The sequence below is a fragment of the Myxine glutinosa genome, chromosome 2, assembly GCF_964187855.1.
Source record: "Myxine glutinosa chromosome 2, kmMyxGlut1.1, whole genome shotgun sequence".
Lineage (NCBI taxonomy): Eukaryota > Metazoa > Chordata > Myxini > Myxiniformes > Myxinidae > Myxine > Myxine glutinosa.
Window position 1 is genome coordinate 43846922 of NC_136262.1, and position 16215 is coordinate 43863136.

Here is a 16215-nt window from a genome sequence, read left to right on the forward strand (position 1 = left end):
AATTGTCGCGATCCTCAAGAGGAAGTGTCTCGTAATCATCAAATGATAAATGGCAAGTAAATTATATTGTGGGAAATTAAAGATTTCAAATAAACCTATTTAAAGTGTATGCACACATAACTAATAAAAAAAACGAAGAAATATCTCTCGGTAATTTCCTGAAACATATTTTACTTCCGGCTAATAATGTTGAATGAATTAAAAACGAAGAAATATATGTCGGCATCATTGTTGACGTTTTTGTGACGACTGTCATCAAACGAAAAAGTAATATATCTTAATGGAAAAGCAAAAGTGAAATTTTAATATATATCGACACGTTGCCGTCGGTGTCATGTTGGGCGGTGTATGAAACACCATGACGCGATTTTAAAATATATATCTCTGCATTTTCCCGCGTGTGTGGAATGTTTGTGGAAAATTAAAGATTTCAAATAAACCTATTTAAAGTGTATGCGCACATAACTAATAAAAAAAACGAAGAAATATCTCTCGGTAATTTCCTGAAACATATTTTACTTCCGGCTAATAATGTTGAACGAAATAACAACGAAGAAATATATGTCGGCATCATTGTTGACGTTTTTGTGACGACTGTCATCAAACGAAAAAGTAATATATCTTAACGGAAAAGCAAAAGCGAATTTTTAATATATATTGACACGTTGCCGTCGGTGTCATGTTTGGCGGTGTATGATACACCATGACGCGATTTTTAAAAATATATCTCTGCATTTTCCCGCATGTGTGGAATGTTCTCAATTATTGCTGACACCGAGTCTGAAACCATCGATAAAAATGAAATCATATGATGAGTTAGATTGCAGATAAAGGCGTGAGAGAGACTCAATGGCCTTGAAGTTACAGGCGTTTGAGAATTCATTTCGTTCTATAAAGGGCAACTTTCATTGGATTTTCTTCCCGTTTTTTTTCAACCGAGTCTAAAACTATGTTAGCGACTGTGAAAAATGAAATGATATATCGAATTTGATTTGAAATAAAACTGGGAGAGAGAGCAAGACACCACGGGCCTACAAAACAGGCCTCAAAGCTATGCGAGTTAATAAAATGGTGGATATTTGTTTATAATTATATGAAGCCACTCCCAGAATGGGTGGAGCTATGGGTGGAGCTACTCTGCAAACCACACCCCGGACAGACACCCAACAGACAGACAGACAGAATCATCTACGGCTATTATAATATAGATGATGTCATCGCTCACGTGGTCTTGCATCCATATTTGATCAAAGAAAAAATGTTCAAAAACAGAAGTTGGCTCGCAACAGGTTGACTGCACAGGGTAAGTATTCTATGAATACCATCTAGTTTTGCAAAGGTGATGGCGATTGTCTGGTCTGACGCCTCTCGCGCCGGCGCGCCCAAAAATGGCGCCAGCACCCCGTGTCAAATGCCCAGGCATGAGCAAGCAGCCGAGACAGCCCTCTTTCGCTCTCCACTGTCAAGTGCCACGTGGACTCCAGCTCTGTGATGAGCCCAAATGTTGCCTGCCTCTGTCGAGATGCTGTCTGCGCAGCAAAAGCTCCACACTCCTTCCAAAGCGCACCAAAATCACCAGCACAACTACGCAAAAAGATGGTGCCCTTTCTCCTCCTGCACAAAAACCCGAGAGCGATTCTTTTGTCCAACCCTCGTTTCTCACTCCTCTCAAACCTTCTCTCCTCTAGCACCACCAACCCAAGAGGGCGAATCTTCTTACAACAGTCCTTTTTCCCTCCAACTTCCTTGCTCTGATGTCACACTGACCAATCGGCATGGTCATGCTCGATCAATGACAAACTTTGGGGCGTGGCCTGCTGGCTTATCCTGGCATGAGCATCATTAAGGTGTGGTTTACTTGCCGATTAGCAATGTTCGGGTACTGCCTGCGGTTCCTGTGGTTGTTGTTTAAAAAGAGATTTTTATGGCCAGCCTTGTTTTGTTGTAGTTGTAAAAATGGAGGGAAAAGCCACAGGAGGCAATCACATAATGGGGGAAAACTAACCTTAATCCCTATCTAGTTAACACAGCTTCACTCCCTGTGCGAAGACACATAAACAATATTAAGCTCCAGTTTCCCTATTTAAATACATCGAGATGTCTCTTATGCGTCCACGGTTCATGCTATACCTATATTATCCTGCCTTTACTATGGTATTCCATCATCTACCCCCACATACATAACAATATGTTAATGCTGATGTCAAAGGTATCTTCATTATGAAGTCATAAATCGACAAGTACAACACTTGATCTGATCATAATGTAATTTATTGCACGTGATCTAGGGATAAATTGTTCAATAAAAAAAAAATAATGATGTCATCGGTCACATGGTTCGGCAACCACATTTTTACAGCGTAGCCCGTAGGGTAATGCCGGCTGGAATAGCATTTGCCCATCCGGTGTATGTATGTATGTCCCTCACAAACGCCCACCAATCAGAGCTGAGGATCTGGTCACATGATAGGGCGACAGCAGATTCTCCACTCAGCAGATCCAACTATTGTCAGAATGTCGACTATAAATTGTCAGAATGGTTCTTCAAAGGTGTAGGGTATTGCGTTGACATAAAACTCCCCGTATTTCGATCGGACAGACATTAAACTTGGCTTGTGGACATTGAAGATCCATCGGTGTTATCGAGAAGAGTAAATGAAAGATGTAAAAGTTATTCAAGAAGAAATGTGTTGAATAATGTGGTCAGAGCAAATGTTGAAGTCAAATTATTGTAGAAGCGATAATCCGCATAGTGTGGTCTTCAAGAGGAACTATCATGGTTGAAACGTGGCACTCACGCCTATGTCCTCAAAACCTCTATTACTGGAGTCTGTATCGGAGTAATCCGGACAATAAAAATCATGCAACAACTCATTTAAACTTAAACCGTGATGACAGAAATTGGATTTTTGCAGTTGCCATTTCAGGCTTTCTTTACCCACTTGCTCTCACCACAGCATACAACCTGGAGCCGTGCGAAGATCCTGGTGTGCCCGAGTATGGCCGGAAAATAGGAAGCAACTTTGCCGTTGGAGACGAACTGTTGTTCAGTTGCCAAGATGGATATCGTCTGGAGGGCGATGAACGGATACTGTGTCTGGGTGGAGAGCGGAGGCTCTGGAGCGCTCCGCTACCAAGGTGTGTTGGTAGGTGTTCACGAGTTTTTACTTTTCTTATCTGGAGCCATGACACTTCACACAAAGAGTGTGTGTGTTAGTGTGTGCTACTGTCTTCGGTTTTCATTTCACCGTTGAAATAAACCATTAGCATTGAGGCAATTATTATTTGTTAATTTCTTGTCATTCTTTGGTGTGAAAGTGTATTTATGAGTTGTTTATGCACTAAATGTTAACATTTACGTTTTAACTAGACAAGTTCCACTGTCAGTCACCTCCAGCTCAAAGAAAATTCCCATTTGTTTTTAAATGAAATCACGAACAACTGCAATGTGTGCCCACCAAAGCAAGGTTCTGGTCCGACATTTGACGACTAAGTGGTCTTCATCTGTACATGTGTAGGCATCATGTGTCAGGTGGAGGAGGGAGGGAAGGGCTTCATAACTGCAAGATGCTGATGTAGATATGCAGCTTTGTTTTCATTAACACCTCTCTCTCTCTTTCTCTCTCTTTCTCTCTCTTTCTCTCTCTCTCTGAAAGGACCATCTGGTAAACCCTCCAATCTACTTTTTTAACAATCCACTTGAAGAATTGCAGTCGCTCAAACGTTTGGGTCGCACTATCAGCCATGATCCCTCTTAGACAAACCACAATTATAATTTGTCCTCATCAGCCAGTTGCCAACTGGGCATTCTCTGTCTTGTAAAGTCCTTCCAATTGGCACCCCTCAACTATTATCTACCTTACATGGCCTTTATCCCTAGCTTGGTGGACTACTTTTTTGTATACAGTCAACACTCATGGAAGAGGGGCTGGTGCCCCTACCTCACACCTTGCTATCACACCTTGCCTCACACTGCTCAAACTATGACATCTTCTATCCCCATTAACCACCCCATTCCAGCCTCCAAGCCGACCACTTTCCAAATTTCCATCCTGTGATTTTGCTTCTGTATCCATATTGTTCATCCCATGCATCCTCCCCTACCACTGATTCTTACCCACATTCAATATTTGTTAAAGTCTCTATCTCTTTTGTCCCCCATCTCTGCTCTTGGTGTTTCTCTCTCCTTTTATTGTTCCCTTTGTTCTGTTGCATCCTGTTCCATTCTGTGTTCTATCACTTCCACGAGCCTTCACTTTGTTTACAAAAAAAACCTCATCAATCTTGTTGGGGCTTGCATGAAAGAGTGCCATGAATACAACAACAACAACAACAGGCATTTTAAGGCCATTTTCCCTGCAAGAGCGGGGGTTAGCCTTGAGGTCCCCATGACAATCTTCTCCATTTTGCCCTATTTTCTGCATCTCCCCTTGTTAACCTCCTTGCCCGCATTTCTTCTTCGACCATCTTTAGCCAAGTCTTTCTCGGTCTTCCCCGTCCTCTACTTCCTTCTACATTCATTTCCATCACTCTTCTCAACCAGTCACTTTCATCCTTCCTCAACACATGACCAAACCATCTCAAACTGTTTCTCTTCACAGCATCAATCACAGGCTCTATTCCCATCATCTTTCACAATTCATCATTTGTCTTCCTCTCTCTCAACGATACTCCACACATCCACCGAACCATTCGCATTTCCACCCTTTCCAGCCTTCATTGCTGCTCTACGTTCATTACCCATGTCTCCCTCCCATAAATCATAACACTTCTCACACGTACAGCATACACCTTTCCCTTCAGCTTCAACGACACTCCCCTCCTCGTCAGCACACCACTCAGTTCCCGAAACCTCTTCCATGCACATCTCACTCCAGCAACCATTGCCAAGTCTGATCCACCTTCTCCATTCAGCATGTCTCCTAGGTAACAAAATGTTTTCACACCTTCCAGCTTCACGCTGTCTCCAAGATCCAACTCAACATTTCCGCCATCTGCAGCTCCCTCTGTGCCCACCTAACACTTGAATGTAGCTGCCACACTGACCTCTGATGCACTCCCACCTAATGACCCTCTCAAACCACTACATTTTTGATGAACCCACTCAGCGCACATTGTACATTGAATGGAGTTCACTCCGACACCCTTCCTGCACACAGCACACGGCCACTTCCCAGTTCTTTCCACCTCACCACATGCTTTACCACTTACCATCACCTTCGTTTTTCCGATATTCACCTTCAGACCTTTTGTCTCCATACATTCCTTCCACTTGTTCATCTTTTCCTTCAGTCCATCCATACTTTCTGCAATCAACACCAGATCATCTGCATACAACAACTCCCACGGTAAACCCTCCTTTACGTTCCGAGCCAGCACCTCCATCACAGCTACAAATAGTGATGGACTTAGTGCCATGAATGAACATTCATTATGTAACAACGTGAAAGCTTCCTGCCCATCTGTTTTGTCTGTCTTCAAATTGTGTTTAAAATAATGAATACAAATGATAATTTCTGAATGACTCGAATAAAATGCTGCCTTACTTTTTATCAGTGATCTTGTCTACCTGTTTATTCATTCGCTTCCAAATCAGATTGCAAGTAAATGTGTTCGACACAAAATTATATATTTGCAGACTGATCAGCCTCTGGGCTGTGGCTGGGTGGGATGGCGGGCTGTAGCACAAGTCAGGCCATTAAGATTGGGGTTTGGGTCAGCCTTATTGCTCCAAAATCCCTAAAGTTTTAGGAGCTTTCTTGTGAATTCTCATTGTTATTAGTTACTATTTTACAACACTCAGTCAGTAATGGCTCAGAAAATTGACCATCCATATTTAAATAGCCGAATTGTGTTTGGACTTTGTATGTATGTATTTTTGTATGTATATACGTATGCATGTATATGTATGTGTAATTCGGTGGGTGGACCATCAAAGGACTGCTGTCCACCCATTGGCTGGACAGCTGACCTGAGTCTGCCCACAAATAAAATAATGTGCCACCATTTTTTTAAGCTGCACTGACCGATGGCCTCAGGCCTGAGGCCTGGATGTCTGTCCATCGCCCAGTGCAATTGGAATTATCCCAGGTATAATACCACCATGTCTATATATATTATACTAGCTGAATGCACCCGGCGTTTCTCCTGCCACGCTTTATGGTTCTTTTTGAATGAATTTACTACTATAATTCAGCTTTTACTCGTGGCCGTAGAAGATTGACTACGATAATTCAGCTCAGCTTTTAATTGCGAAATGGTCCCAGCCCGGCCGAGGCGGCCTCGACCGGCCTCGCCACCTTGCTTATAACCTTCCCGGGGCCCATCCCGACATTTTTTGTTTCAGAGGTTTCCTCCTATCTTTCACCGTTCAGGAGATTAATGCATGCAGACATACAAACAAACAAACAAACAAACAAACAAAAACTTTCTTTTATATATACGTATATGGGTCGGAATTTTTAACGAGGTACATTTGGGCCTCCTGGGGGTCAAATTTTTTTTTGGGGGAATAGCTAAAAATCACCTTGATATCCTTAAAGCCCTACGCCTGGGCTATCAAACGCAGCCAAACTGACACCTATCGGCCCAGAGGTTCCGTTTTTATTCATGGTCAAAGTTTCCCTTCCTTGTTAGCATAACGTAAGAGACCAAAATAAGGTCTCTTTGTAAACATTCCGTCACAAATACTTCATTTCTGCATTTAAACATATAAGCAAAGTACCAAACATAGGCAAGACATATATCTACTTGTGTTTTAAGTTTCAAGTTCCTACTCAAAATGTGTGCTGGTTTATGTACCGACAAATATTGGCTATTTTTCAGTTGCTTTCACCCAAACCTGTGTTTTTTAAATTGCACTCTTGACAAGTTTCTGTCATTTTGCAAATATACTTAATAGAACCTCCAAAAAGCACTCAGGTACTCTACAATACATGTGTTAATTAACTGGAAAATTTGCAGTTTGGGCGTCTGCGTTATCTATGGTTGTGTCTTGAAAATAGCTCAATATCAATTGAGAAATAAATCTCTCTTACGTTATGGTAATACGTCACAAGCCAACAAATCATTCTAGCTACTAACAAAATGGATTTATTTCCATACAACCATCAAAAATCAGAAGGATATTGTTCCTCCAGCAAACGAAACTTGCAATAAAGTACTAATCATACCTTTTATATATACAAAATAGCAGTCCACTTGTCATGTGTACTTTTTTTCTCCTACTTGGCATTCAAGCTATTTAAATACCCACTCAAACATCTCAAACTCGACTCGGATGGCAATAGACTCGGATGGCAATACGGATGGGAAAAGACTCAGATGGCAATACCGAGATGGCAATATCAGATGGCAATATCGGATGGCATCCTCGGATGGGAAAAGACTCGGATGGCAATACAATAATTGACACTGTCATAAGAGATTTTATATCGTGGCGTCACGTAAGAGACCGTTATCGGAGAAATACAATATTAGGCCTCTAAATCCAAAAATACATCATGAAACAGCTCATAAATACACTCAAAGCACTCTCAGGTTATGGATCGTTTGTTTCCATATGATATTTGTAAATATGGACATGTATGAAGTACTACAGTCAATGATGAACTGAAAATTGACACCAAATTTAGAGGAACTGACAGCAAGATCTTGATGTGACACCCATCAAAACCAGTTGGCAGTCATCAAACACAGCTCATTACAACCAAATACAACATATATTCTTGTTGTATACAATAATTAAGACATGTACAAAGCTTATGCGGGACTGCGGGTCTTTTTTTAATGTTCCGATAAACCTCTCGTAAGTTACGATTTACGGGTCTCGTACGTGACGCTGTACAAACTCGCACGCCATTGGCGGCCATGAAACGAGAACGACTCACGGCGATTTTGGCAAGTACTTTCACATTTTCCTACGAATTAATCTCAAAATAAACCAGGTCTTGAGGATCTATGACATCCTGGACTGGTACTTACGAGACCATGGGGTCCAACGCCGATCTCACGTATGATATTTTTTTGGATTTCTCCGGCCAGACCGACGACTAACTTTCGCCAAACTTGTTGTTTCGCGCGGCGAGTAACTCGCTGAATACCCGGATGTAAACGCCGGGTAACAGGAAGTACCCGTATGTCGGCATTTCACGCCACAAGTTTTCGGTCTCTTACGTTATGGAGGAATGCTCTTCTTCCCGAAGATGCTGTTTCGGCTAGTTTTGCGTACTTAACGCACCAGGAGCGTCCCGATCTTTTGAAATGGCATATAATTCAAGCTAATGTGATGGTCTGATGGTATATTTCACTTCGATATGCACTTACCTGGCTTACAGGGAGCATGACCGGTGCGTAATGTAAGAGACCGTTCTGGTTTCTAAATTCACACTCAAGCTTGTTGTGTCTCAGAGAAACAAAGGAGGTCAATGATTTTTACAGAGTTAATACATATGTATAAGTGCTGTTTGTTGCGCCCTAAAGAAGAACTATGGAACACCCTGATATGTGTAAAACAGGACTTATATAAATATCTCTTACGTTACGGTTCATCTGCTTCATCCTATATGAGGAGGAGCTGTGACTCAGGAACTGACATGAGTAACACAAAAACACATTCAGTAGAGTAGTTATATAGATCTACTTTTATTCCAGCTGTGAAAAGTATCTGAAAAAGGCTTTTATAATGAATGCATGGCTTTGAAGGGTAATGAAATACTTAAAAAATGCCCTTTTTCACCATTTTTTGAGGTTCAGAGACTTATAACATGTAGATAATTGATAAAAAGTATATAAAACTATACATTTTCTGAAAGCCGTGATTGTGTTCTGCAGGATGACCCCTAGATGTACTAATTCAGAACATTTGGGACAAAGTTATATAGGTTTAAAGCAATCAATGTGTGTTTTTTGGGATTTGTACCTCGTTCAAAATTCTGACCCATATACTAGTTGAATTCACCCGGCGTTTCCCGGGTTCTTTTTGAATGAATTTAATCTTCTGTACATGGGTCTGACATGAGCCCAGTATCAGTTAGTGCTCAACGATTCGTTCTTATTTCTTCTGTCGGGCCCCGCGAGAGAGAATTTTCAAAGCATGTGTTGCAATCGGTCAGATATTCCTATTAAGTGCATAAGTTGTACTTCAAGAGAATTTTGAAAGAAGAAGAAGAAGATTTATCGCGAAATGGGCCCAGCCCGGCCTCGCCACCTTACTTATAACCTGCCCGGGGCCCGTCCCGACATTTTTTGTTTCAGAGGTTTCCTCCTATCTTTCACTGTTCAGGAGATTAGCGCGTGCAGACAAACAAACAAACAAACAAACGAAAACTTTCTTTTATATATATAGAAGATAGATAGATAGATAGAAGGTAGATATGCACATAAGTAGTACACATGTTTTTGCTTCATGTACGAATGAGCATCGGGTCATTTTTATTATTTTCGGGACCGAATGCGGTAGCGATCTGGGGCATTATACACCGCCCAAATAAAGGGATATGTGTTTACTGGTGCGAAAAGTCCGGCTAAAACCGAAATTACGCACAAAAACCTTCCTTTATTTCGCTGGTGTGTAAAGGTAGCAGCATAGTTTGCCTCTGATGTTGTCATATTCAAATATTAAAATATGCTTGAATCTAGTCTAGTGGATCGAGGGATTTCTAGTATCGGAGGGTCTGAAAGATTTACGAGTGGGTTGTCGGACGCTGTTGGATTCCGAATGGTCCGGACATCTTCTCCTGCCACGCTAAAGGGTTATGGTGTGTAAGTGTGTTGATGTATGCTGTTTTGTAGTGTGTTCAGTGTGGTGTGGTGCACTGAGTGTGATGTGTGTGGGGTGTTTTGCGATGTGATGTGCTCTGGGGGGTGTTGTTGTTTGTTTCCAAGTTTTGCGAGGATGGTTTGTTGCTGGTGCGTGGCATAATAAAGTGGTGCGTTGAGTTGAGTGGTGTGTTGGGCTCGCCTCTCAGCTGCATAGCCGGGGTTTGAATCATGATGAAGCCATGAACTGCCACCACGGTCATCCGGTGTTTCAGAGGCAGGGTGATTCATCAACGTACGTGCCGTCGCTCGGATGGATGTTTATAAATGGGCGTCCCAAGAAAGAGCACCCCACGATTTTATGGTTTTAGAAAAACAATGCATGATTGATCCCAAGGATTTTTTAGTTTATAATTTTGGTTTTGGCCCACAGCTATGTGTGTGACGGTGTATAACTGTGTATTTTGTTGACAAATTGCTCCCCTCACCGCTAATCCTCCACAGAGTAAGTCTCATTTCTTGGACTGTATTAGATACTGCAAATAATTCATTAGACCTCTTAAGGTGATTGTTCCGCCTCATCGTGTGAAAGGCATCCTCTCTCAATCGTGGCAAATCACCACAAGATATTGTAGCCATCTCTGTTGTTTCATCAAACTTCTCTGTAAAATGTTCTGGGCACAAAAGCGACCATTTTGTAGGCCCATCCACACCCGGGTATTTTGAACAAACCTCGTCCAATTTCTGTCAACCCTCGGATCTTTTGGCCATTGGTGTAGCATGAAACCATCTCGGTTTGTATTACTACAACCACCAAGGATGTATCGACCCGACATGTTTGTAGAAATTCGAAAATTATTCGCCGTTTGAGTTAAATCGTTCATTGATGTTATCCTTAGACAATACGTATGTGGCGGTCACTTTCACTAGGTGACGTCATGGCTAATGTGACGAAGAAGATTTTGCCCATTAATCGCAAAATTATCCACTTTATAAATGGCAAATCGGAAAAAGACACATATCTATTTTTTGGGGTATCAAGGGATAGATTAGCATGTAGGTGGTCTGAGCGTTTGGGCTCTTATTTAAGGGTCTGTGGGGTCTTTTGGATATTTTGGGTATTTTGCATCTTTTGGATATTTTGGGTATTTTGGGTCTTTGGGCGTCTTCAGGGTCTTTAAGGGTCTTTGGGATACTTTGGGTCCTCAAGATATTTTGGGTTCTCTGGGTACTTTGGATCCTTTGAGTCTTTTGGGTCTTCTGGGTCATTGTGGTCTTTTTGGTCCGTGGAGTCTTTCGGTTCTTTAGACTGTAGTGGACACACAGTCATGTTCAAAGATTGTTTGCTTAAAACCCCACTCAAATCCCTCCTAAAGCACTACTCAAAGCCTTCAAAACCTACCCTCATGAAGGGAACACACACCAGACATCTCTACAAACACACAAACTGACATCTTTGATATGGTAGATACATTTCTGAAATTGAAAAGACGGTGCTGTACTTCATTACCAAGTAACAGTAACCAGCTATTCTACAAAGTACATATTTGTGACGTGAAAATACACAAAGCTTGGATCAACTATTACTCATGTGGGAGCTGGATGTGTCAGGCAGACTTCCCTGAGGAAGACACTGTATGTGGTTTTGATGCTTCTTCACTGATGGGAAGGACATACAGTCACGTGAAAAAGTAATTCCACCCCGTGTAAAGTTTTGACTTTTTCAACATATTTCAACATACAGCTATTTGATCTTCATTTCAACAATATTGAAAGATAAAGGTGATATGATATAACAAATATCATGAAACATTTACATTTTGTAGTCCATTGTATAATTTAAATAAACATAAATGCAAATTTCATATGTGGAAGAAGTAATTACACCCCTACATTTATCACTACTTCAAATACCGAAACTTAGAATCAGGTGCACCAGCTCAGGTGCAAATGATTAGAACATCGTTAGATAGGATCTTGGAGGAACCTGTCTTATTTAAACCTCAGAGATTTAGTTTGGTTTGCTCTTTGTTGTTGAAGTGCAACTTTGCACTTTACACACTTTACACAAAAAAGGTGCAAAAACAGATCCTTGCAACTACAGACCAATCAGCCTGCTCCCAATTATCAGCAAAGTCATGGAATCCATCATTGCTTCGGATATCAAATCCTTCCTCTTCTCCAACGGCTTGATCTTTGATCATCAATTTGGTTTCAGACCAGGTCACTCTACTCTGGACATGCTGCTTCTGCTGTCTCAACAATGGATGGAGGTCCTCAATGCCAAACAGGAAATCAGAGCTGTCTCCCTCGACATATCACGTGCCTTCGATACGGTCTGGCACCCAGCTCTGCTCACTAAACTCTCCTCCTATGGTATCCATGGAAATCTCCATGCATGGCTTGCGGACTTCCTCTCTGGTCGTAGTCAACGTGTGGCCCTGAATGGATTTCCTTCAACTCCCCTTCCTGTTCAGGCTGGAGTTCCCCAAGGCAGTGTTCTGGGCCCTCTGCTTTTTCTGGTCTTTATCAATGATCTCTCCGACTCTCTGGAAAATCCTCTCTATCTCTTTGCTGATGACTCCACTCTCTGCCGCTCCATTCCTCTGCCCTCAGATCGACAGTCTGCAGCCTCCTCACTCTCTGAAGACTTGGACAAAATCACAGACTGGTCAAACAAGTGGAACATGTCTTTCAATCCTGACAAATCTCACACTCTTACTATGTCTCTCCGAAAAGATCGACTGGACAACCCTCCCATCTACTTTCTCAACAATCCTCTCCAAGAAGTTCTGTCGCTCAAGCTTTTGGGTCTCACTATCTGCCATGATCTTTCTTGGGAAAACCACATTTCCAAGCTGGCCTCCAAAGCCAGTCGCCGACTGGGCATCCTCTGTCGTGCGAAGTCCTTCCTCGGCACACCTGAGCTTCTCACCACATACAAGGCTTTCATCCGCAGCTCAATGGAATACTGTTCTCCCCTATGGGCCGGTGCTCCTGCCTCACACCTAGCTCGGCTTCACGCTGTCGAAACCAAAGCTTTCAGAATTATTGGAATCTCCCGCGATGAAGCTATCTCTGAGGGCCTTTCACTCACTCACCGCAGGCAGGTAGGTGGTCTTTCTGTCTTCTACCGACTCCTCTCCGGCCTTGCACCCCCAGCTCTCTCTGTGCTCTGTCCCCCAAATATTCCTACAGGTCACACAAGATCTGCCAGCAACCCTCTGATGGTTAAACTGCCGAAATCTCGGCTCGCTGCTCACCTTCACTCTTTCATTCCTCTTTTCTCCCGCCTCTGGAACAAACTCCCTCACTCCCTTCAATCCCACTCGTCCCTCCAGGTCTTTAAAACAGCTGTTCACCACCATCTCAGACCACCATCTCAGAAACACCACCATCAAGAGATCTCGCGAGATCACGGCGAGGTCACGTCTTTTTGAAGCTATTCCATGCGCTCACGCTTTCGAAGCTAAGTGATCTTTCTCAATTGTGTTTTTGTCGAGACTGTATCTATCTTTCGGTGTATGTACATATAGCGTATCTTTTGGAAAATTTTCGGTGCTAATTTTTCGTACATGTATACACAATCGTCGGTTAATGCGTATCGAGTATTCTGCGGCCTAGTACTCGTAGGCTTAGGCTACCGTACCGTCTCCGACCTTGTGGTTTTGTTTTTCTCTCAGCGATTCGTCGAATGCGCTGCAGTTATTTTCGTTCTCTGTTTCGTCCCAGTCGTTCACCCCATACCTCCTTGTTTAATATCTCTACTCAAAAAAAAAAAAAAACCCAAAAAATATTTCTTTCCCAGGTCTTATTCGTTTATTTGTTGTTCTTAATTGTTCGTTCGTTCTTCGTTCGCGATCACGCGATCACGTGGTTAGAAATGTATAATCTCTCCCCTGAGCAACTATTTTCTCTCATATATTATAACACCCTTTTCTTCTTTTCCTACAAAAGGATGCTTTCGTCTTGCTCACCAAATCTATTCATTCCAAAAAATATATATAATACCATCTCTTACAGTTCCTCCTTTCTACATTCCCTAAACTATCCAGAACTCCACCCCTCCTTCAGTGTCCTCAAACGTATTTTTGACTCGAAGGTCTCAAACTCATTTTGCAAAAAATGTTCGTTTCCCATGAATCGTACACTTTTCAAAATCCAATCTCACCCCTCCCCTCCAAATCCTCCCCATCACCCATCCCTTTCAAATCTCCCCCCTTGCCCCTTCCCTCCCCTCCCTCCTAAACTCCCCCCACACCCCTCCCCTCCGAGACTCTCCCTCGCTCCTCCCCTCCTCGCCTCCCCTCTCACCCCTCCTCCTCAAAGCATCCTCCCTGCTTCTTCCCCCTTCCAACTTTCACCTTCATCTCCCCCAACCTACTGCCTCGCTCTTCCCCCTCCTCAAATAACACCTCACTGTGCCTCACCCAATCTCCATCAAACCTTTTGTCCGCCCCATTCTTCCCTTTCTCCAAGCTATTCTGAAATCTCTGAAATCTCTGACACACCTTCAACAGCTCTCCCTACCTCTTCCTCCTCTTCCACATGTTACCCTACCCCTCCCCCCCCTTGTTCTGGACCCGATGCTCCCCCTTCCTCTTCATTAACGGTATGGACCTCAAACATCCGGGGCCTTCGCTCAAACTTGACTGATCTCTCCATACAGGTTGCTTCTGACAAACCAGATGTGATCTGCTTAACAGAAACTTTCCTCCTTCATGATGTCTCTGATGCCTTGGTATCTCTCCCAGGTTACTCCCTCCTCCGGTATGATAGACCTGAGCCTCGTCCTGGAGGTGGGGTTGCTATCTTTATAAAAAACCCTCTTCCTCACTCGCCCTCCACTGCCCTCTCTCCACCTCACCCCCAGGAATACCTTTGGCTACGGCTTCCCCTTCGCTCCCACCTTTTGTTCATATGTGTGTTGTACCGTCCACCAAACAGCGATGACTCCATCTACATCTCGCTGTCTGATAATATGGACCAACTTCTATCTACCCATCCCAACTCTCTCTTCCTCATATGTGGTGATTTGAATTGTCACCATGCCAGTTGGCTGGGTGTGGGTACCTCTCTCACCAGCCATGGCTCTTCAGCAAAGGACTTCTGCGACTCACTGGGACTGACACAATCTGTCAATTTCCCTACCCGGATCTCAGTCAACGGAGCATCTTCTCTTCTGGATTTGGTTATGACAAACTTCCCTGAAAATGTCTGCTGCTCTTCTTCTGCTCCAATCGGCTCATCTGATCATGTGCTTGTCAAAGTGGACATCTCTCTGACCATTCTCAGAGAGCCTCCTCAGCGTCGACGAGTCTGGCATTTCACTCAGGCCAACTGGCACGGTCTTCAAGCAGCCATCAATCATCTGGACTGGTCTCCCATCTCTACCGCCTCTGACATCAACTCATCCTGGGAATTCTTTCAAAGTAAATTGCTCTCTCTCATGCACAGATTTATCCCATCTCGTCTTCAGTTGTCATACCCTTCCTCCCGTCCATGGTACACGGAATCTTGTGGTGAGGCTGTTGCCCTGAAACAACTTGCTTTCGTCTCCTGGAAAGCAAATCCAATGGAAGGAAATCTCATTTCCTTTCACAAAGCCCGAAACAAGTGTGTGTCCACCCTCAGGAGAGCCAGGAAACAATATCTCACCGTTCTCAAGACGGAACTCTCTTATCTGTCTCCCTCTTCCAAATCCTGGTGGCGTCTGGTCAAATCTGTTTCTGGTGGTTGTTCCCCCTCCATCCCCTCCCTCACCTCAAACGGCTTAACGGCTGACTCCGCACGTGAAAAAGCTGAATGCCTCAACTCTGTGTTTGCCTCTAAATCTTGTGTCCCAAACCCATACCTCTCTGTACCCACCGTACCCAGTCGTACCCAGCTGCTCCTGGACTCTGTGTCCTTTCCTCCTGACAAGGTGGAAAAGTTTCTGTCAACCCTCGACTCTGATTCTGCAACTGGTCCTGACGGCATCAGCCCACGGGTCCTAAAATCATGTTCTTCCGCTCTTTCACTCCCTCTTTCTGTTCTCTTCACCCTCTCTTTTGCTCAAGGTCATCTGCCATCTGCTTGGAAATCAGCCAACATCACCGCTTTGCACAAAAAAGGTGCAAAAACAGATCCCAGCAACGACAGACCAATCAGCCTTCTCCCAATTATCAGCAAAGTCATGAAATCCATCATTGCTTCAGATATGAAATTTTTCCTCTTCTCCAATGGCTTGATCTCTGATCATCAATTTGGTTTCAGACCTGGTCACTCTACTCTGGACATGCTGCTTCTGCTTTCTCAACAATGGATGGAGGTCCTCAACGCCAAACAGGAAATTAGAGCTGTCTCCCTTGACATTTCACGTGCCTTCGATACGGTCTGGCACCCTGCTCTGCTCACCAAACTCTCCTCCTTTGGTATCCATGGAAATCTCCACGCATGCCTGGCGGACTTCCTCTC

At 43.4% G+C, this 16215-nt stretch overlaps 1 protein-coding gene across 1 annotated transcript in view; it reads left to right on the forward strand.

The window, feature by feature from the left end:
* The window catches only part of LOC137422386 (CUB and sushi domain-containing protein 3), a 1172941-nt gene that overhangs the window by 630846 nt on the left and 525880 nt on the right, over positions 1-16215 (forward strand). The window contains 1 exon segment of the mRNA XM_078772588.1: positions 2958-3146. Within this exon segment, the coding sequence (XP_078628714.1) occupies positions 2958-3146 (189 nt within the window).